The sequence below is a fragment of the Ctenopharyngodon idella genome, chromosome 20, assembly GCF_019924925.1.
Source record: "Ctenopharyngodon idella isolate HZGC_01 chromosome 20, HZGC01, whole genome shotgun sequence".
Classification (NCBI taxonomy): domain Eukaryota; kingdom Metazoa; phylum Chordata; class Actinopteri; order Cypriniformes; family Xenocyprididae; genus Ctenopharyngodon; species Ctenopharyngodon idella.
The window spans coordinates 1199623-1220925 of record NC_067239.1 but is presented as its reverse complement, the minus strand read 5'-3'; the positions used below and the strand labels follow the sequence as shown (position 1 = coordinate 1220925).

Genomic DNA, 21303 nt, shown 5'->3' with positions numbered 1-21303 from the left:
TTGCTGATTGCTGAAAGCATATTTAAATTAATTGAATGCACAAAGCGTAGGATGTGAATGATAACCATCCAAATACTACAAGATCTGAGGAACCTTTTGCAAATGCCTGTGTTAAAAGTTTTGGTTCATGCATTAAAAACTGCTGTTAAATTGGGAAACATAAATCCTAATCTTACATTTACATTTGTTAATTTAGCAGATGCTTTCATCCACAGCAACTAACAAATGAGGAACATCACAAGCAGTTTATCATCCAAGAACAACAAGGCGAACAATGACAAGCTTCAGGAGTTCAAGACCCAGACCCTCCAAAACCCCAAAGCAGAGCCAGACACACACGTACACATCTCTGAAACAGCAAGGCTTGTATGTTGCTCCGGGTCAGCAGTGGTGGGAATTTACCAACAGTGGTCCGAGTAGGGGCAAACCACAAACCGGTGACAGGGTTTGGGCGTCCAAGGCTCATCGATGCACATCGATGGCTTGCTTAGTTGGGGACACTTGACATTTGATATTCAGCAGTGTTTTGATCTGCCTGCATTGACACCATTGTATGCGAACTGAACTGAGCTGGATGATATCACTGTTTACTCCAGTGCTGATATAGATAAATTAACTAAATTAATAACTATTGATTCTTACATCGGAATGAATCAATACTGAATTTACTTAAGATGGATAATGACACCATTTTCTTTAAGAGCTGCTGTGCAGCCAAAAAGCGCTATTGTATGCATTGTTAAAAGCGCTATATAAATAAAGGTGACTTGACTTGACAAGGGCCACGAAGGCTATCCCATCTGGTCCGAGCCAACAGAAGATCATTTTAATGATAGTAATGGGAGGAATGCGTCACAACACAGTGCATCACACTCTGCAGCATATGGGGCCTCAGATCAATCAGAGTGTCTATGATGACCCCTGTCCACCATCGAAAGCGACTACAATGGGCATGTGAGCATCAGAACTGGACCTTGCAGTGGAAAAAGATCGCTTGGCCCAATGAGTCCAGTTTTCTTTTACATCACGTAGATGGCCGTGTATGTGTGTGTGCCGTTTACCTGGGGAAGTGATGGCACCAGGACCACTGTGGGATGACGACAAGCCTGTGGATGCAGTGTGATGCTCTGGGCAATGTTCTGCTGGGAAAACCTAGGTCCGGCCATTTATGTGGATGTAAATTTGACACTTGCTACCTACACTGTTGCAGACCATGTACGCCCCTTTATGACAATGGTGGTTTGAGGAACATGAGGAACAAGAGTTCAAGGTGTTGCCCTGGCCTCCAAATTCCCCAAATCTCAATCCAAATTAGCATCTGTGGGATGTGCTGGACCAACAAGTTCGATCCACAGTGGCTCCACCTCACAACCTACAGGACTTGATGAATTTGCTGCTAACATCTTGGTGCCAGAGAACTCAGAACACCTTCAGGGCTCTTGTAGAGTCAAGGCCTCGGTGGGTCGGTGCTGTTTTGGTAGCACACGGAGGACCAGGAGCATATTAGGCAGGTGGTCATAATGTTTTGGCTCATCAGTGTATATACCAACCATAGGCTGAACCATAAAGAGGTATGTGTGGACGTTCTGTAGATGGGAGATGTGCTTGTTCACATTGCACTTGAATTTAAGATGAGCTGCAATTTATAAAGAAGGATGCATTTAAGAATTTTTTTGGTGCTTATAAATGCATTATAAATTGTTTGTAGGAACATTTCAGAAATTGTAGTATGTTCACATTTAGGATCATTCTACACGTCTTTATAAATGAGGACCCAGGTTCTGAACAGGCCTTGAAACCTTATTGGTCTCAAACTAGGGAACCAGCTCAACGTCAGGCCGCAGCTGAACCAAGTCAGTGGAAACACAACCGCTGGAATCAGCAGGAGATGGCAGCAAGGGATTGTACATACAATACATTCTATCACTATTTCCCAAAATCTTCACCATTTCATATCACCATTTCTGGCATATTTACATATATTACTGTGTAACAACTAGCAGTAAATGTACACAAAATGGTGTTAAATGTACCACTTAGAATTCGTTTCCACTGTGACCAACAGGAGTCAGTCAGGGCTAAACCTCTTGCACGATCTCCTTCAGCCGTAACCCTCTTGCTGTGAACATGTGTTCATCCAGCAGCTCTGGGATTTCAGCTCAACCTCATCACTGATGACCCAGAAGCACTTCAAAGCTTACAAGTGTCTTAAAATATTTTTAAACATGGGTGATTCTTCCAGTACAGCCACTTTTGACTACTTGAAATGCTGACAAAACTTTCTTCAGACTGTTTCATCTGTTAAAATATTTATCTTATGTCCTGGATTAGAGATCTGATCATGGCCTCAATCATGATGCTATAAAGTGTGATGAGTTTTGATATTCCATGTGGTGACATTTCTCAGCATCTGGAGAATAAGCTGGATAATTCTCTGATTTGCTAGCACAAGTTAACTAACAGCCAGCTAAATTTGAACCATCCGACACCTAATAAAACAGCTCTCAGATCATTATTGACATTTGAAAATGAATGACATTTCTGGTCTTCAAAAGGTAATTTCCATGATAACCAAATATAAAATAAAGTGTGCTTATATGTATCGATTGTGCAGTTGTAGTGAGCTTCCAATCTTAAAGGGGTCATGACATGGATTTTTTTTATTATTTTAATATGTTCCTTGAGGTTCACTTGTAATATTAATAAAGATTTTGCACAAAAAACAACAACAAATATATGCGCAAAACTTTTATTTTTACCCCTTTTTAAGGGGCGGCTCCTTAAAGGCTTGTCAGTAAACGGCCACTGTTATGATTGGCTAATGTCATTGCATAGGATAGGACTGAGCCATCCATTGCCCCGAGCCTGAATCCGACTGTTTGTCTGACCAGATGCGTGAGCTGGCTACATTATCTATCATCATGGGAGTCCACATGAAGTTCGAGGGGATGGAAAGGAGCCCCGCCCACACTCCCGCCATTGAAGGTAAGCTGCAGCTGGCCTCTACAAACTATTTTTATAATTATTTGGAAGAGGAGGTTTCTCTGTCTCCTGTCCCCGCTGGTCCTGCCCAGCTCAAAGCCTCCTGTCTCTCCTGAGTTCCCACCAAGCCTCCCTCCACCACCTCCTCTTTCAAACTCAGCCAGTCTGTCAGCCCTGCCTCCGCTCCTCCTCTGACACAACTCCACTGTGTGGATTCGCTTCGTGTCTTCTGCTCTCCAGCATCGTCCAGGCAAGTGGATCCCCCGGCTCTGCCTCCAGCCACTCCACCTTGGTCCGTCGACCTGTCGGCTGCACCCTCCCTCAGCTCCACCAGATGCCATCATCAATGTGTCTCCGCCGGGCTCCCTCGTCCCTCCGGCTCCGCCTTGGTCAGACATCATCCTGCCTATGCCATGGACTTCCAAGCCATCCGCTGCTCTCCCCTTTGGCTCTGTTTGGCTCTATCTCGGTCTTCAGTCCCTCCGGCTCCACCTCGGATCTGACAGTCACTGCGGCTTTGCCTCAGCCTCCAGGACCTTCAGTGTTGACCGGTCACATCTGCTGTCCATCTCCACATAGGGCTCCACCTCCATCAGTTTCATCTCCGCCAGTCGTCCCCTGGGTGTCGTCAGCAAAGTCTCCACCATAGCTCCTCCCTCCGTCAACCCTGCTGGGTCCCAGCCCAGCTACTCCTGCTCCTGGCTCCTCCCACCTCCCATCATCGCCACACTGGACTCTCTCTCTCTCTCTGTCATCTCACCCGGTTTCCTGCCTTCCGTCTGCTCCACGTCCGTTTCCAAAGACACCACCTTCCCTTCTCATTTAGGCTTTGTTTACGGCACGGGGGCACGCCTTCTGGTAGAGGGGTGTAATTTCATGTGTAGTTTTGTTTTGGTGTAGTTTTCTGTGTTCTGTTCCTGCTTTGCCCATGTTCCCTTTACTAGTTTATTTCCATGGTTAATCATTAAGTTCGCACATGTTCCTAAGTTAAGTTTTCTAAGTTTCCTAAACTAATCATCATCCATATAATTTAAGCCCTGAGTTTCCTTAGATAATTTGTTCAGTCTCATTTACGTGTTATAGTGTGGTTAGACTTATTATATCACCTGTTTTTTTTTTCTGAAGTGATCGTTGAGCTTATTAAATACTGTTTCTTTGAATGCACTTTATAATAGCCACACAGATATTATTACAGACTGGAGGCAACAAGTATGTAGCAAGTGCTTTTGTACACTTCCAGTCAACCTGATGTTGAGTGCATGTTTCTTGTGCGTCTGTTGTTGAAGCATCGGCCCTGAGGGGCTTCTGAGGGCCTCCGTGTGGTCAGAGCTCCTCGTCGCAGTTTCTCTAACTGCTCTCTATTAATCTCTCTGTTTGTTCTCTCCGCTCTGAATACAAATGAATGAGCATTACGGGCCTCTCCAGCCGCTGCGCAGAGGGGCTGTTATAGGGGCCTGTGTTAGTTATTCAGTTCATTCTTCACAAAACCCTCAGACTAACGCACAGGGGAATTTCTACAAGGAGCCAGTGACTGGGAAAAAAAAAAAAAATGGACAGAAATAAATATACAATATAAAATTAGTATAAAGATGTGTATAAATCACTTGTTTTTCTAATGTAGAGTAACACTGTCCAACAGCGACACCAGCAGATGAAGTTTTAGAGAGAGACAGACAATTATTTTTTTCAATGTAATTTGGTCAACCCATTGTGAACTGAGGTATATAATTAGACAAAACAAACAAAAAAACTATTTTTCCATCCATTACATGAGATGTGTTGAAATTGGGTAGTTTCGGAGAAAATGAGTTATTTTTCAGGGGCCTCATTTATAAAATGTTGAGTATAAAACGTCCTATATTTGATCATTTTTCAAATGTGCGTACATGTGATTTAGAGAAATAAACGTACACGTGCGTACACCTCTCTTCCAGATGTGAAAACTATGATTTGTAAATGATCTTGAAATTGTATGCAGCTGAATGGTTTCAGATCTCTGCCTTGAAAACACCTCCTAATTAATGTCATTAACATAGAAAAGAGCACCAGTCAACATCCAAATCCTTTACTTGAGAATGGTGAGCAGCAAGAATTGCTTAGATTCACATTTTATAAAGGAGGCCCCTTTTCTCTTTCTTGCTTTTTGTTTCTCTGTTGTAGTATGTATTAATAATTCTAACTCTTTATGTAAGGACTTATATTTTTACATATTTTAGCCAACAATGTCCTCAAAGTTTAATTTAAAAAGCAAAAGATTCACATATTAAGACAGTGACTTGCCGCCACCTTCTGGCCTTTTTAGTTTCATATTTAAAAGTATAATTTCATTTTAACACCATTTCACATTTCTCTGTTCAATATTTTATATTTAAAATATTAATCTCACTGGCTGTCTATCCAGGGTGTTTTGGAGAATGGACGGATGAATGGATATTATCCTCATGATGGAGAGGATAACCTCGTGGGCAGTGCTCTGACACAGTTCCAGTTCAAGTCCCATCTCTCTCTCTCTCTCTCTCTCTCTCTCCCCCTCTCTCTCTCTCATATAGTGAAGCTTCAAAGAAGTCTGTAAACCAAGTGCCACTTCATATGCAGCTTCTGTGCCACCTCTGCATTGCCAAGAAAGATTTTGTCTGTACTGATTTAATTAGGTAAAACCCCTATAATTGTCTTATTCTAATTGAATTTATTGATTGCATTTAAGCAGTGGCAGATGCAGAAAGTTGATAATGGGCGGGCCTCTAAAAGTGTGGGTGGGCCAGAATAATTCGTATCACCCCATGTTTTTCAACTGGCTTTTAATTTGGAAGAAAAAAATTGACGTACTGGTCCCTGCGTGCCACTACTGTATAAATGCCCATGACTTAAAGGTGAAGTATGTAAGATAAAGATTAAACAGTCATGAACGCGTCGAAGTGAACGGGGCACTGCATTGCAACGCGCTACAACGAACGCTTCAATACAACATTACTCGTTCAGAAAGACAAATGTTCCAGTTTATGAAAGTGATGTGACATGTAGTCATGTATGGTGTCCCATACTTGGAATTTGTGCATTTATCCCATCCAAGTGCACACACACCGTGAACACACACCTGGAGCAGTAGGCAGCCAATTTTTGCTGCAGCGCCCGGGGAGCAGTTGGGGATTCGGTGCCTTGCTCAAAGGTCTCACCTCAGTGGTATTGAGGGGTGGAAGAGAGAGCTCTGTACAGAGAGTCGGACTTGTAACCTAAAGGTTACAAAGAAAAGATTTTAGCAATATTTTAATCTACAGATGCAGTTATAGAGGTTTATTTCAGTGCTGTAAACTATACGTGTGCAGCAGCTGTACTAAAAGACCCAGTAAAGCACTGGAAGCAAGGAAGAGCGCAGAACCACTCGCTAAAATCATTCAGTTTTGAAGCGCTCGAAACGCCACACTCTGGCGACACCTGCTGGTTAAAATAGGGTAAATGCAACAGAAACTCAAACACGACGGAACGAAGCCTCGTTTGCTGAAGTCGACTTGGGGAGTTTGATATGCGCTCTGAACCCACTGATTCGAAACAAAAGATCATAAAGGTTCTGAAGCTTCATGAAGCATTGTTTCGGAGGGGGACAGACCCAGACAGCACACGTACGTCTCCAAGATATCTTTGAAAGAGAGCTTCATCTGGAAAACATCTCTTGTGTACAAACATCAGATAGAGAGGGGGAGAGAGTGAGAAGACCACTGAATCACTCAAGTCGCATTCAAATTAATGATCACAAATTACATAAGCGAGAAAACTGCAGGAACGAGTAAAACTATTAGCAATACCTTGCTCAAATTCAGGCCCTGATTGAACATTATATTAGATAGATATTTGTGAAACAAATTACCATGAATTTTTAAGGCCTGGAAATGGCCATTTTAAAATTCCATGGATTTTCCAGATTTTTTAGGACTGTACGAACCCGGTTATTAAAATATATAAGCTATACAATATTTTCGGCAACAGATTTATTTCACTTTTATTTTACTATTGAACAGCCATCCTAGTCAACTAAATAAAATGAAAGATTGTCAATTTACAGGCCACCTTAGATGGAAGTGTTTCAAGTAATTACCTTGTTAATTATAAAGTGATCTATACTTTGTTCCTCAGTTCTTGTAAAAAAATTTTTGCTATTAATTTATTTGTTTTTATTATGAAGAGATGGCTAAGGGTTGTGAATCCATTTATTGTAATATATAGAAAAGCGTTACTGCAGATCTCACAAAACAGTGAGAAAAATTTGTTAATCTCAAATAATTGGAATTGAACCTCTTTCTGTCCAACTGTGATCCAAAATTTTATTGAAATCTACAAAGGCTTGACTTTTTTTTTTTTTTCACAATATAAAAACCATGACAGCAAAATAAAACTAGAAATGAAAAAAAGAAAGCAGTCTGTAGGAAATCATTCTGTATACAGCAACAATGCTTGAATATGTTTGAACGAAGCCTCCGAACCAAAGTGTCCAGGAGGAGACTCATCTGCGTGAGGAGCGAGCCTCCAGGATCTGCACCACCAGCCGGTTCTTCAGACTGCGCAGTTTGCTGCTGTAATTCTCCTGCAGGACTGCGTCGAGTCGCAGGCGAAGACTGCGCAGACACGGCAGAGAGCTGCAGTCCGGCACATTCAGCAGCGTGTGGAAGAAGTCCTGCCAGAGATCAGCGTGAACGTTCCTGAAAGACAGAGACAGACCGAGAGAGAGAGAATGAACATCACATTCGCCTCCAAATGTTTAGAGCTGGCGAGTTCATCACTTGTCAGCACATGATCCAGCATGCATTGATGTTACCTTTTGAACACTCCATTTGTCCTCCAAACGCCACCTTCCTCTTTAACTTGCATGTACGTCCCAAACAGCATACAGTAGACCGTGCCGGCAATGCCGAAATAATCCGTCTGTTAGAAGAGTGAGACGACAGGCATGAGTACGCACTTGTCAAACAGTACACTAAACCAGCTGGACTGGATAGAGAATCATAATGAACCATAACGTTAACTATATTAGTGTCTACACCATTATCTGTCCCTTTACATGCTCAAGCTCAGTTAAAGCAGGATGGATTCTGATTGGCTATCAATGATTTTATCGTCCATCTATTACAGGCTTTTACCTCCCGTATCATTATGCACACGGAGAACATGAACAGATTTCATGATGGTTACCTGGTAGCTCCAGGGTCGGCCGCTCAGCATCTCCACACACTGGAAGCCCGAGGTCATGCATTTAGCAGTGAACGCAGTGCCTTCTGGGAAAAGCGTCATATCGATGCTCTGCCCCAGATCAATCAGAGCCAGGCCGTGCTCCAGGTGATCCCGCTCAAAGCAGTCGTTCTCCAGAAACCTGAAGAACAGCGACGGGACACGTCATTCAGCCTGCACCAGCTGGACACTGCAGTGAGACTCTGCGCAAGTACATACCTCTCTCCCAACAGGAAGTTGTCAGGCTTGATGTCTGCGTGTATGATGTTGGCCTGATGCAGCAGCTCAACCATGTGCAGGATGCAGACAGTGAAGTAGAGCACCAGAGGCTGCGGCATCACCTTCTCACTGCGGCTCTTGTACAGGTTTACAGCGCTCTGGAGGACGACAGGACAACACCACAGATCAGGGACAGTCGCTTGTGTGCTTGACAGGAAGTGTCAGTGGCTTGGCCTGTTTTCACTGCATCTCACTGGTTCACAGACAGTGGTACGACACTTCAGATATGGGGCTGGTTGAGAAATTACATGGACTTTGTCCAACATCAAGCTTTTAGGTTAAAAATTATGTTTTTGCATGAGGCAAAACAGATGAAAAAGGAGACACTGTTTCTAACAGTAAGTGTTATTTTAGTATTATTTATATTCTATTTACAAATTTTAGCTGCTATATTTTCAGTTTTCATTTTAGTAATTTTGTCACATGCTATGGTCATTTTCATTACTTTATTACTTTAAGTTTAGTTTAGGTTTAATAATTTTTCGCTGCAGATAGCTTCGTGGGCAGCACGCTGACATAGCGTCGTTGTGCTTCGGGTTCAAGTCCCGGCTCGCGGACCTTTCCTGATCCTGTCCCCCTCTCTCCCTCCCACTTCCCCCTTGGCTACATTTTGTGTTTATGGACAAAATTTGTGTTCTTTACTGGTCAGTCAAATCAGTAATGAAAACCTGGCCTTCATCTTTGAGGACAGTAGAAGTGCCCATCGCCTGATTGGCTGAGATGTGTCTTCCTCACCAGGAGTGTGCCACAGTTGTGCAGCTCTCCGATCAGGACGCTGCCGTTGGTGAAGAGGTGTGCAGAGTATATGGTGTTGAAGAGGTGCCGCACACTGGGCTGCAGACGGGTGTTCAGCTGGCTGTCGATGTAAAACTCCCATGGGTTCGCTGGCTTCTGCACCTATGAGGCCAGTAGAGGAAGACACAAGCTATTTGATGCATCACATGACAAAGCTGCTATTCACTCAGTTTCTTCTCAATGTAGCACATCATCACGCAAACCATTCTTTGAACGCATTACTAATATATTTGTATCAGATGTGTGTGCTTCTTGTCACCTTTAGGAAGAGTTTCTGTGTAGTCATGAGGTTGGTGGCCTGGTAGACTGTAGCAAACGCTCCCTGCCCAAGAACAAAGTCCACTCTCAATGACTCTCCAGCTGAGGGTGACACATGAAGATACATTAGCATTTGCTCAACATTGACCTCAATCAGCACAGTAACAGTAGGAAGTGAACCATCACGGGATGACATCTGTACAGCAGGGCTGATTGAAGAGAATGAGGTTCATTCTTGTGTTACACAGTACGTTTGAGCTTCCGCACGAACCAGTGAGGTGTTACGCAGCCCTTTAATAGTTTTGCCCAACACTACTGTAGATACGCCTCATGAACAATCAATCATCGCAACTACACAATGATAAAGCTTGTCAAGTAAACAGCACTGAAAGGCGAGAAGCGCTGGCTAGATTAGCAGGACATACCGATCTGGACAGTCATTTTGGGCGTGATGCTGGGCAGGCGACAGCTCCAGACAGTGAGGTTGGGGTGGGAAGAGAGAGGAGGCTGCAGGCTGGAAAGCAGAGACACGATCAGCTCCTCGTCCCATGGGTCTGACACCAGCTGAACACAATCTGTAGAAACAATCACATAATGAGGAAACAATACATTATAAAGACATATGTAAGATGAAATCTGAACAGGCACTAATACCTGCTTTGGATGTGTCCATGGGGCTCATGGGAGCACTGGGTTTCCTGGAGCTCTGCGGTGGGCTGGTCATGACATCCAGATCCGGTTCTGTCGGCCGCTGTGGGCTGTCAGTGCAGAACCAGTCCGGGTCTGGACTCCTGGACTCCTCCGGAGCAGCTTGTTTTGGACTCATTAAAAGAGATTCATGCAACATCTGAAGTGATTTCCCCCCTGATTTCCTCTGCTGGAACGATTTTTTGGGAAGCAGAACGTCTACTTCCCCCAGTGCAGAGAGCATGTCAAGATCCTGCTCTGCCGCTGGCTCTGAGCTCATTGCCCACAGGAAGTCTGTTTTGGGTGCTTTCTCCGGGCTCTGGTAGACGGTCCAGGTGGGCTGTGTGGCTACAGAGACCGGAGCCGGACTCATCATGACGTCGAGATCTGGTTCTGCTGCGTGGGCCGAGTGGTCCACCTGGAACCAGTTCAGCCCCAGGGCAGCTTTCGGACTCATGAGGACATCTTCCTCCAGGGGGACATCCTGCTGCTCCAATGGCTTCTTACGTCTGTGAAAGGACCTCTTCGGAAGGAGAACATCATTGACTGCTTGATCCAATGGGACATCTGGGTCTCTGGCTGGAAGCGTGGGCTGTTTCTCTGGGCTCTGATAGATGCTCCAGTTCGGTCTGCTGCTCATGGACTCATCCTGTGTCCTCAGGGCTGTTTGGTCGGGGAAGGACAGGGCAGCCAGTGGATGTCTGCTGCTGCAGCTGCTTTGGGCCAGAGAAAGCCCTTGAGTCTGTTGAGCCAACGATACACCCTCGCCAACAATCGTGCCCTGAGCTCGCATGCTGCACTCCGCCAGCTCTGACGGCTTCTCCTCCACTGGACTTTGCTCTATGATTGGACTGCAGGCAAATGAGACACTGGCCCATCAGCTACAAGACACGTTTGCTTACACAGCAGTTAGAACAGAAACAAAGCCACAACTAAAGAGAAAGCCTTGGCGTATAATTCACAGGAAAAAGCTTACTTCTGCATTGCAAATTAAAGTGCATACTGTATGTACACTATGGACAAAATGCAACTCTCTTGCATGCAAGAAACAACCAGATGACCCAATCTACTGAGTTCATGACATTAAAATGCTCCCATCTGAACAAAATAAAGTAAGACTACTAGGGTACACTTCGAGGTGAAAAGCCATCTTGTGATTTTGCCATGACAGAGTGTGAGGTTGAAGTTAGGATAGAATATGTCACCACTACATTTACATCACGCCCCCACTGTCATTTTGCTTTTTATAGAACAAAACAATTTAATTCAGTTGGATAACGGTCGCGTCAATCCCATCCAGCTCATTCAACATGAGCTGTAGAGTCGTACGTAGAACAGCAGGAATCAGAATTCACTGATCACATGACAAAAATAAGTGACGAGATGACTGACAAGACTATGGCGGAGGATTCGTTGCGCAACAAAGCCTAAGAGTCTGAGAAGACTCATATGAAATCATACAGGAGAGAAGCCAGTCAGTTGAGTTTGTGGCAAAACCTTTTACATTGCTTGAGTATTGTTGTCTTTGACTGCATATGATAATTCATACTCAAAGTAGAACTGAAATTACATTCATTACAAGATAATTAGTTACATCAATCTCGTGTCTCGTCACACCCCTATACACTACTGATCAAAACTTAGGGGTTTTTACTGTTTTTGAAAAGTCTCTACTGCTCACCAAGGCTGCATTTATTTGATCAAAAATATTAAAAAAAAAAAAAAAAATGGTTACACTATTTCGATGGTCCACTTTAGACATTCTACTAACTATAAGTAACTTTGCAACTACATGTCAACTGAGTCTCAGAGTATATTACTAAACTGTTAGGTTAGGGTTAAGAATAAGTTTACATGTAGCTGCAAAATTACTTATACTCAGTAGAATGTATGTTGGGGAGCATCAAAATAAAGAGTTAGCAGATATTAAGCAGACAGTCTAGTAATACTCTAATGACTGCTAGTTGCAAAGTTACTTATAGTTATGTCTAAAGTGGACCATCAAATAGTGTTACAAAAAAAAAAAAAAATCTTACTGGCCCCAACAAAAAAAAAACTGAGATCAAGTCCATGTGTCTCCATACGTTTAACAGTTCAAATGAACTCCGATGACAGAAACTGAAAGAAAAACAGACACACTCTATAACAGCATATAGAGCTGAACTGCTGTTGTGTTCAGTGAGGACGATACCTGAGTTTAGTGGGCTGTCGTACATAAGGGTTTTCCTCTGAACCGGCGATGGTCATGACCACTGCGTTTTCCTCTGAGAGACGACAGTCACAAATCAAATCCAGATGAACACAAGAGTAGCAGATAAACAGTGTTTTGTGATATCCTGAGGTTGAATACCTTGCCCCTGCTCCATATCCCACGTGTGCGGCGCATGAGGGTGGAGGGGTGTGGACACCAGATGAGCGGACAGGCTGAAGTCACGGGTGTGGTTGGGACACGGGCCTACCGAGACGTTCCGCGCTCCCCACATGGTGCTCTCATCCGTGATGAACTCGGTGCTGACGGGAGTGTCCTGATAAAGACAAACACTGTCAAGAAGGCAACATCCTGGGACCACACAGACTAGAAAATATTAGGATGATTACTGGCTGCTATAGCTAGGTTTCCATCCTAAGTTGTGAATTTAAATGTACGCACAACATTGGAATAAATCACAAAAAGTTGCTGCAATCAGGCTATTTTTTTTCCTCCATCATAAATGAGCTCGTCTCAGAGCGGCAGATGAAACGCAATAAATGCTGTCATGATCTCTTGCATTCGGATGCTGCCATTTGGGAACAATCGTGTGAGATGCTTCTGGAGGGAATTAAACCAAATCATTCTGATGACAGACTTGGACTCAGGTGTTTCAGAATGACCAAACCAACATTTGAGATGCTGCGATGGGATTGGTCTGCTGGTTAGTTCAGTTATCCAATCACAGCCTGAGGCAACATCACCTGAGGTTTTGAGGGATTTTTACAGTAAATGTGTTTCCGTCTTTGCACATGTTTTCTTCGGATAAAAATGTATCCACCTCAACAGAGCACATAACTTTGTGCATTTTTTAGAATTCAGGTGCATTTTGGTGTTTCCATTCAGCGTTTTTTTATGCCATGTCCCAAAATTCACATAGAAATAGGTGGATGGAAACACAGCTTTTGACTCCACACTGCTAACAGTACTCACATTGGCTTTTGACACTGGGATTTCTGTCAGTGCTCGGATCACCGCTGGTTTGCTTCTCGCCTGATCAGAACTGAAGGACAGACGGAGAGCACACAGTCAGAGCGCTCTCTCCATGACAGACTGAGAGAGTCACATTACTGAATGAACGAAGGCCTCGACTCACCCTCCATTCTCCTGCTCATCAGTGTCCTGGTAAATCATGAATGGAGTTGTGCTGGGTGCTTTAACACACGAGGGGGCGCTACCTGAACACAACATCACACAGTCAGAGCACATTCAGTGTTCTTCAATAAAAATGATTACTTCTGACACTTAATTTATCCTTTTTTTAGTAGACTACTCAATCATCAAAATAATTGGTTGATTACAGCCCTAGATATGATTGATTGGCTGTTATGTTGCACTTTACAATCACGATAAAATCCTTATTTTATCTTGGTCAAAGTGGATGTAATTAAAAAAAATTAATTCACTCAATAAAAAATCCTAATCACTCAATATTTAATATTTGGTCACTTCATCCACTTCTTTATGATACAAATGTTACTGCGACTAATTTCTTTAATTTCTAATGATCTGAAACAGCATCAGATGAATTAGAGATGTGCAGCTACAGGGCTGGAGCGTGTGTGTGTTTGAATGTTCAGAGCAGGACGTACTAATTCTGCAGCTCTTCTCAAAACTGTCCTCCGGCTGAACAGGTGCTGTTGAACATGGACTCCTGGAGGAGGGTGGGGGCCTGAAACATGTCCATGATCACACCTACAGGACACACACACACACATAATGGCAACAGCCACACATAAACACCACCAACAGCACACTGAATTGAATGACAAACACTGCACTTGACCAGAGCTGGACGGTGCGACGGCAACTACCTGCATTAATGCAGTTCTGATGTACACCACAGTCAGCTACCGAACATCAGCTTTGAATGCGGCTCACAACTTTATTTGTGACATTTAAAGGAGGACCTCTTATGTTTTTTCCCTATGTTCATCTGTCTTTAGTGTGTAATGCTGTTGTTTGAAAAAGCTCTGCAAAGTTCAGAGCTCAAAAACAACATCAAGACTTTAAAGAAAAGAGCATAAGACCTCTTTAAATAAATCACCTTTTAATTCTAAGTAAACAAAATGACCATCCAGCCCTACACAAGGTGAACGCATGATCTCGAGCTTTGAATCAGAGGTGTGTGTTCTTACCCAAAGCCTCACGTGTGTTGACAGTGGGAGAAGGAAGAACACGGGACGGCGTGGCGTGAACAAAACCCAGAGATGAGTTTGGAGTAACATGAGAGTGATTGAAAGCCCCACATGATGCTGAGTGTGTGTGTGTGAGAGAGAGAGAGAGAGAGAGAGAGAGAGAGAGAGAGAGAGAGAGAGAGAGAGAGAGAGAGAGAGAGAGAGAGAGAGAGAGAGAGAGAGAGAGAGAGAGAGAGAGAGAGAGAGAGAGAGAGAGAGAGAGAGAGATTAGTGAGTGCACTTACAGCAGCTCTACAGGATCGAATGAACGTGAGGAGAAATACTCACTGTCTGCAACATTTCCATCCGCATCTCCCTGATCACACGCGGCACTACAGATACACAAACACACATTTACAACAGCTTCTACTGCATCAAATCATCACGAAAAACACCTTGGTGGACAAATGGCCTATAACCTTTGCAAAATCCAGTGAGGAGAAAGGGCTGAGAGTGAACGAGAGAGAGAGTTTGAACCAGAGATGCAGTTTACTGCTTTCGTATTCCTGCTTTTAACTTTTATTTCACACTGGTTTTAGTTTTTTTATTAATGAATCATTACTTGATTAAAAAAAATTTAAAAAAACCAAGGGAATATTATACACATCAATTCTGCAATTAATGAAATGATATAAGGTAATTGTTAGGCATTAAAAATTATGCAAAAATCTTGGCGCGCACGGAACGGTCATGTTTTGTGTGCTACTCCACCCCCATCATCCGGTGGATGTTGTGTGTTTGACACTCACGGATCTCTGTTCTCGGGGACGGCACTGCAGCTGCTCTGGATCAGGGATGTGCTGTGAGGCACCACTGCTGTGCTCTCTGACAGCCGGTCCATCTGTCCCAGCAGACTTTCTCTACAGTCACTCACACACTCGGGTCGGGAGCCGTGCGCTGCACTGGGAAGCGGAGCCATCAGCGGATGGCTGGTTTCTGGTATGCTGCTGTCCCGTGTCCCAGCATGCCCTGTGGAGGTGTCAGTGCGGAGCTGCAGTCCTGTCTGAGGCCTGGAGGACCATGCTGGCTCAGGAAGATCGACTCGGTGCAACACTGCTCTCTGCTGCTCCTGCACATCATCAAAAACAAACAAATCATCATTCAAAGCCTAACAACTTACTCTGTCCCTGAAATGATTTTTATGTTTTGCAATCCACATTGATTTAAAGTAGCTTTACAGAAAATCGAAGATCAAGACACCCTCCACCCTCCATTTCTGATACCAGCAAACCAAGTATGAAAAGACGGACAGGCACAGAGAGCTTCTGATTGGACAGAAGTGTTTATGAGTGCCACTCAAGGGGGTGTGTTAGTCAGAACAAGATATCTGGATCTCTACCCTAAGAGTGGGTGTCACTGGGTTTCTCTCAGGGTCTAGAGTCACGTTCTTCTCCAGATCTTCCAACAGCTGCTTCATCTTCCTCACCTCCTCCTCCTCTTCCCAAAGCCTGCGCTGCTCCTCGGCTGATCAAACAACAAGTCATTAGAACAGCAGAACTGTGTGGATGGGGCTTTATTGTGCCACTATTCAACAGGAACTATATACGCTGTCTGGATTTTGTCTAGCAGCAGACGCAGAGCATCGTCCACATCTGAAGGGTCTGTCACATGAGCTCATGCAGTGTAAAACTGAGCATGTGTTTGTGTAAAGTGGGAACATCTCACCCAGTCGTCGCTGCTCTTCCTGCTGTCTACGTTTAGCAAAGTAGCGTCTGGCTCTGAGCTCCTCAAAAGACAGCTCCGACCCCTCACACTGCAGCTCGTTCATACAGTACATGGACACACACTCCACACTGCTACTGCCGCCCGTCCGGACCGGGTTATTCTCGGAGCGAGAGATTCTGAAGATGCAATGACAACACCATCATCACCAAACTCACTGCACAAGCCTCTACTGAACATCACACATCGACAGGTAGCTCACACTCACTGTTGAGCATGAAGATAATGTCACAAACACTTACACGCGCACCATTCGAGGAGCAGGAGAGGCCGCTTCTGGATCCTGCAACAGAGATTGTTGGTCAACAGTTCAGTTCACTCTAAAATGGAAATACCGTCAACGTTTGTTCACCCTCATGTTAGTCCAAACTTGCATGACTTTCTACTACTGTGCACAAAGATTCTGAGGCCAGTGTTGATCCATGAAACTGCAGTTAATGAAGTCTGGAGCTTTCAAGAAAAACGCCAAAAGCACTATGACAGCAGAGCCACTTTATTCCAAGGCGTTTGAAGTCATACAATTCTTTGTGTGAGAATCAGATGGAAAGGTACATCATTATTCACTGATAATTTTCTGTTAACTGATGAGACTGGATCACTGAGTCAGCGAGCTCAACTCAAGAGCCAGTCCGATTCATGAACCAGATCTGAATGATTTGATCAACCGATTCATTACAGAGAGAGGACTCAAAAGAATTATTTGCTCATGAATCAATCGAACATTGCTGCTTCTCTCACAATCATGCCAAAGACAGCTAGACAACATTATATTCAGTAAATAACACAAATTTGGGTCTGGTTTCCACACAAAGCATCATGTGACTTCAGAAGAGTTGGAGTATAGTGCATGAGCCCATATGACAATTGGATATGGACAGTTATGATTCTGTTGTACGTTCTGAGAGAATTTTACTTGTCCAACCAGACAAGTAGCTTGATTAACACCAATAATGAACAGCTGTAAAAAATTCAAAAGCTTTAACAAAAGGATGCAAAACAAGTCTCAAAATAAGCCCATGTGACTCATGCTGCACAGTTGAATTGTTCTGAATGCATATGATTCAGTTTGATGAATACCTAATCAAAATATAGATTTTTTTAACAAAAATCTTGACCTCAGCTGCTGCTCTCCTGTGCACGACTGCATGAAAAGAAAAAGCACGCTAGAGCATAGTGTTAAGAAATCAAGATGTATAAAATAAATGCTTTTAATCTCCAAAAAAAAAAAAAAAAAAGCATGCATGCAATTTAAACTCGGAGGAGAATGTGTTGGTTTGTTTTTCACTTTAACATATTTCCCTTTTCCCTCAGGACTCTCCTCATGTTCAGGCTTGTAACGACATGATTAAAAAAAATGACAGACTCTTCATTTCTCAGTGACCTGTTCCTGTAATGTTCATAAATTAGATAGTCATGAACAGAGAACAAGGTCAGGCTGTACCTTGCACTGCGGCTGAACAGCTTCTCTCTGTCGGGGGTTTTGATTGACCAGCTGCGAGTTCTGCAGCGGCTGCCGCACATGATCTGAGTGATGAAGATGCAGAAGTGTAAAGATTACAGTCATCGGTCACAGTACAGCGAGTGATGAGCACAAACAGAAGTAACTTTACCTGATGCTGCTGTCTGAGTGTTCATCCGTCCCTGGAAGAGCCTGCAAACACATTACATCAAAGAAGCGTGCAGTGAATCGAATGTTCTGAACATCATGGCAGTCGTGATTGTGGCTCACGACTGCGACAGAAAAGTTTTAATGTGGGCACAGTAAAATTTAAAAGATATACTTGATAAACTTGATCTAACCCACAATAATTACTTAAATTGATAACATGTCAGGTTGATATAGTCAGATTAACTGAGATGTGTGACTACGCAGGTGACGCAGTAAGCACAGTGAAGGCTTCCGTGTTTATGTCAGAACTCCGACTCATTATTGGCCGGCACCTGTATCAGCATCACACGCATGCGTCGTGCTGATCACGTGATCAGCTTTGGCCAATACTGAGCCACTTTCAGATGTAAACACGGAAGCCTTCACTGTGCTACGTCAGGTTAATGACAGGAAAGAGATTGTTGAATAGTCATTTTTGTCTTGTTTTTGCACACAAAAAGTATTCTCGTCTCTTCATAACATTAAGGTTGAACCACTGCAGTCACATGACTGTTTTAGTACCTTTCTGGACCTTGAAAGTGTTGATTATATTGCTGTCTATGGACGAGTCATATACCTCTCAGATTTCATCAAAAATAATTTGTGTTCCAAAGATGAACGAAGGTCTTACAGGTGTGGAACGACAAGAAGGTGAGTAATTAATGACAGAAATTTCATTTTTGGGTGAACTAACCCTTTAAGTATAATCAGAATGGTGTGTTGATGATATGGAGAGGCTGTGTCTCACCTGTACTGCTGAAGCACACCGTCCTGTGGCTGAGCCTTGTTCTCCACAGCTCTCTGGTACACCATCTCAGCCTGGGACAGCTGCCCTCTCTTCTCAAACTGATGGGCCCAGTCTATATACAGCTCCGCCGTCTGCGTCCCCACGCCTCGGCCGTGAAGACGGCTGTACACCTCGATCGGGTCGCTGTAGAAATTGGCCTGGACAGAGAGAAATAGGTGTGCGTTGATCTCACAGAGCAGGACCCTGCATTCAGAAGAGTGACTGTGAGAGTGTAAGAGTGAACCTACAAATCTGACGCAGTGGGTGACGTATCGCGGGTCATTGTGGTATCGTTCATCTTGAAGGAAGGTCTGAACGATGCGCTCCAGCACCACAGACAAACCCTTCCTCTCTTCCAGTGACAGCTTGCTCTCTAGAAACTGTACAAACCTGCCACAGCACAAACCAGCCATGAGTAACAGAGTAACAGCATAACTATAATAAAGACATTAAAGATGTTCTTACTTATCCCAGGGATCTAGTGGGTCATCTCCAGCATAACTGCGCACGCTCAGCTCAAAGGCCCTGCAGTGATGATCAGATCAACAGGAACACATTAGTAACAATCACACAAGATGATGATGTGGTTTCACAAAGCCAGAACTCGTTTACTGCATCTCTCTCTTGTTATACATATTCTCTTGTGTAATAAATCTTTACACATCACACAGTAAACAGATGAACACTATGTGAAGCAGCCACAGATTTAAAGACATATATTAGCTCTCATACCGCATGAATACAAAATGTGATAAAACCACGACAAACACAGAGAAGTGAGACACACAGTTGTGTTATATAGAATAAAACATCATGGTATTGTAAGAAACCATATTGAAAAAAAAAAAAAAGAAACAATAAACGAACGGAAGTGGACTGAATCATAAACATTATCAGGACGAATACACACTCTGTCAGATGCTAACACGCTACTTACTGAAAATAAGAATTAATATCCATCGTTTCTTCTTGTTGCACACAAAAAGTCCGAGGGTTAATGTTTACGGCTAAGCGAGATTCATTTAAAACACTTTAATGAAACTATTAATACCTAATAATTCCGCTAACTAGCACCGCTGTAGTAACTGCATATTGACAACAACGAACTATTTTCAAATTTACCCCTTACCCAATCATTAGCCTTCATGTGGATCAATAGCCAATCAGAGTCCGACACAGTAATGCGTCACCGCTGTACGGCGGCAATGGGCGGAGTAAACATGAATATTTATGAGTTTCCTCTGCGGAGCACAAAAACTGTTTTCAGCCTAGAAAATAATTATTCTTCCATGTACAACATTTTATAGATTGTGGCTTGTGTTATTAATGTTTGCAGTAGTGATGGGAGAAACGAAGCTTTTCAAAGCTTCGAATCAATTGAACCAATTGCTTCGCAAAATGATTCACTGTTTCGAAGCGTTCGAAACACCACACGCTGGCGACCCCTGCTGGTCAAAACCGTGTAAATGCAACAAAAACTCATGCCAAACATGCAAAAAAAAAACAGCTTTTACAAATCCATTGCAAATGTTTTATTGAAAGTATAATCTATAAAATGGAATTAACTAATCACCTATTACGATTAAATATTAAGTGTCTGTATAATATGTATTCTTTTATCAATTTCCAAGGCTTGTTTTGTTTATTCTATGGATGGGTCAGCTAAACAGAGACTATTACTATTATTCCTTTAAATTATACAAATACCTCATTAAGACGTCTACAATTGTGTAAAACTCATCAGGGATCAGGTAATAGACAGACACTTGTTCAATGTTCCGCCGCTGGGGGGCGATCTCAGTGAATTCGCATGATTCATAGAGACAGAGCGACACGCGTCATAATCTGAAAATCCAATCGTCTCCGTTGACTTTGTATTGCGTGAGGCTGCCTCCTTGTCATTTCTGACTTATAACAAAAAAACAGAACAATGTCTAAAAGCTGCTATACGACAAGGTGTACAGAAAACAAGCTAAAAAAAAAATCCCAATAGTTTTTATAAGCTGTCGACCCAAAAAACGAGCGTTTAAGGACTATAAAGTGGATACAGGCAGTGAGACAGAGCACAACGGGTCATATGACTATGAGAACTACGCCCACTGGAGGGTAACGTAATCAGCTTTAAGGCATTGTTCTGTTTTTTGTTATAAGTCAGAAATGACAAGGAGGCAGCCTCACGCAGCCTCAGGGATGACGTGATTTTGTAGGCCAACCCGGAAGTTAGCGGCGCACTGGTTCCCTCAATCGAAAGCCTATGCATTTTTCCCATAGACTTTTGAAAAATCGCAAAAAATAAGCTCTGTGTTTAACAAAGGGTTATGACACTTACACGTTTTGTCTATCAAGATAATCTTTACAAGTTAACACAACATTTATACATTTTGAAGCCTAAATAAAGTCGTCAGATATAAAAAGCTAATAGGCTATAAACGGACTACAGCACACCATGGTTGCGGATCAACGTCACCATCACCAAGCTTCCTCAAACTTTAAAAAATAAACT

The 21303-nt window shown here is 43.1% G+C and overlaps 1 protein-coding gene and 1 long non-coding RNA gene across 2 annotated transcripts in view; one reads left to right on the top strand and one right to left on the bottom strand.

Annotated features, from left to right (window-relative positions):
- LOC127502252 (uncharacterized) overlaps positions 1–21303 on the top strand; it is a 265865-nt gene that overhangs the window by 186472 nt on the left and 58090 nt on the right. The gene's annotated exons all lie outside the window — the stretch shown is intronic.
- Positions 7273–19926, bottom strand: bub1 (BUB1 mitotic checkpoint serine/threonine kinase). Its single transcript, XM_051874910.1, is given in 26 exon segments — positions 7273–7673; positions 7790–7896; positions 8164–8341; positions 8419–8576; positions 9214–9375; positions 9533–9633; positions 9957–10106; positions 10186–11069; positions 12410–12482; positions 12569–12743; positions 13400–13469; positions 13563–13644; positions 14059–14098; positions 14100–14161; positions 14605–14721; positions 14932–14975; positions 15393–15712; positions 15983–16107; positions 16309–16484; positions 16608–16648; positions 17807–17889; positions 17976–18016; positions 18762–18958; positions 19049–19190; positions 19266–19325; positions 19738–19926. Coding segments are annotated over 26 exon segments (3807 nt in total). The 5' UTR covers positions 19761–19926; the 3' UTR covers positions 7273–7477.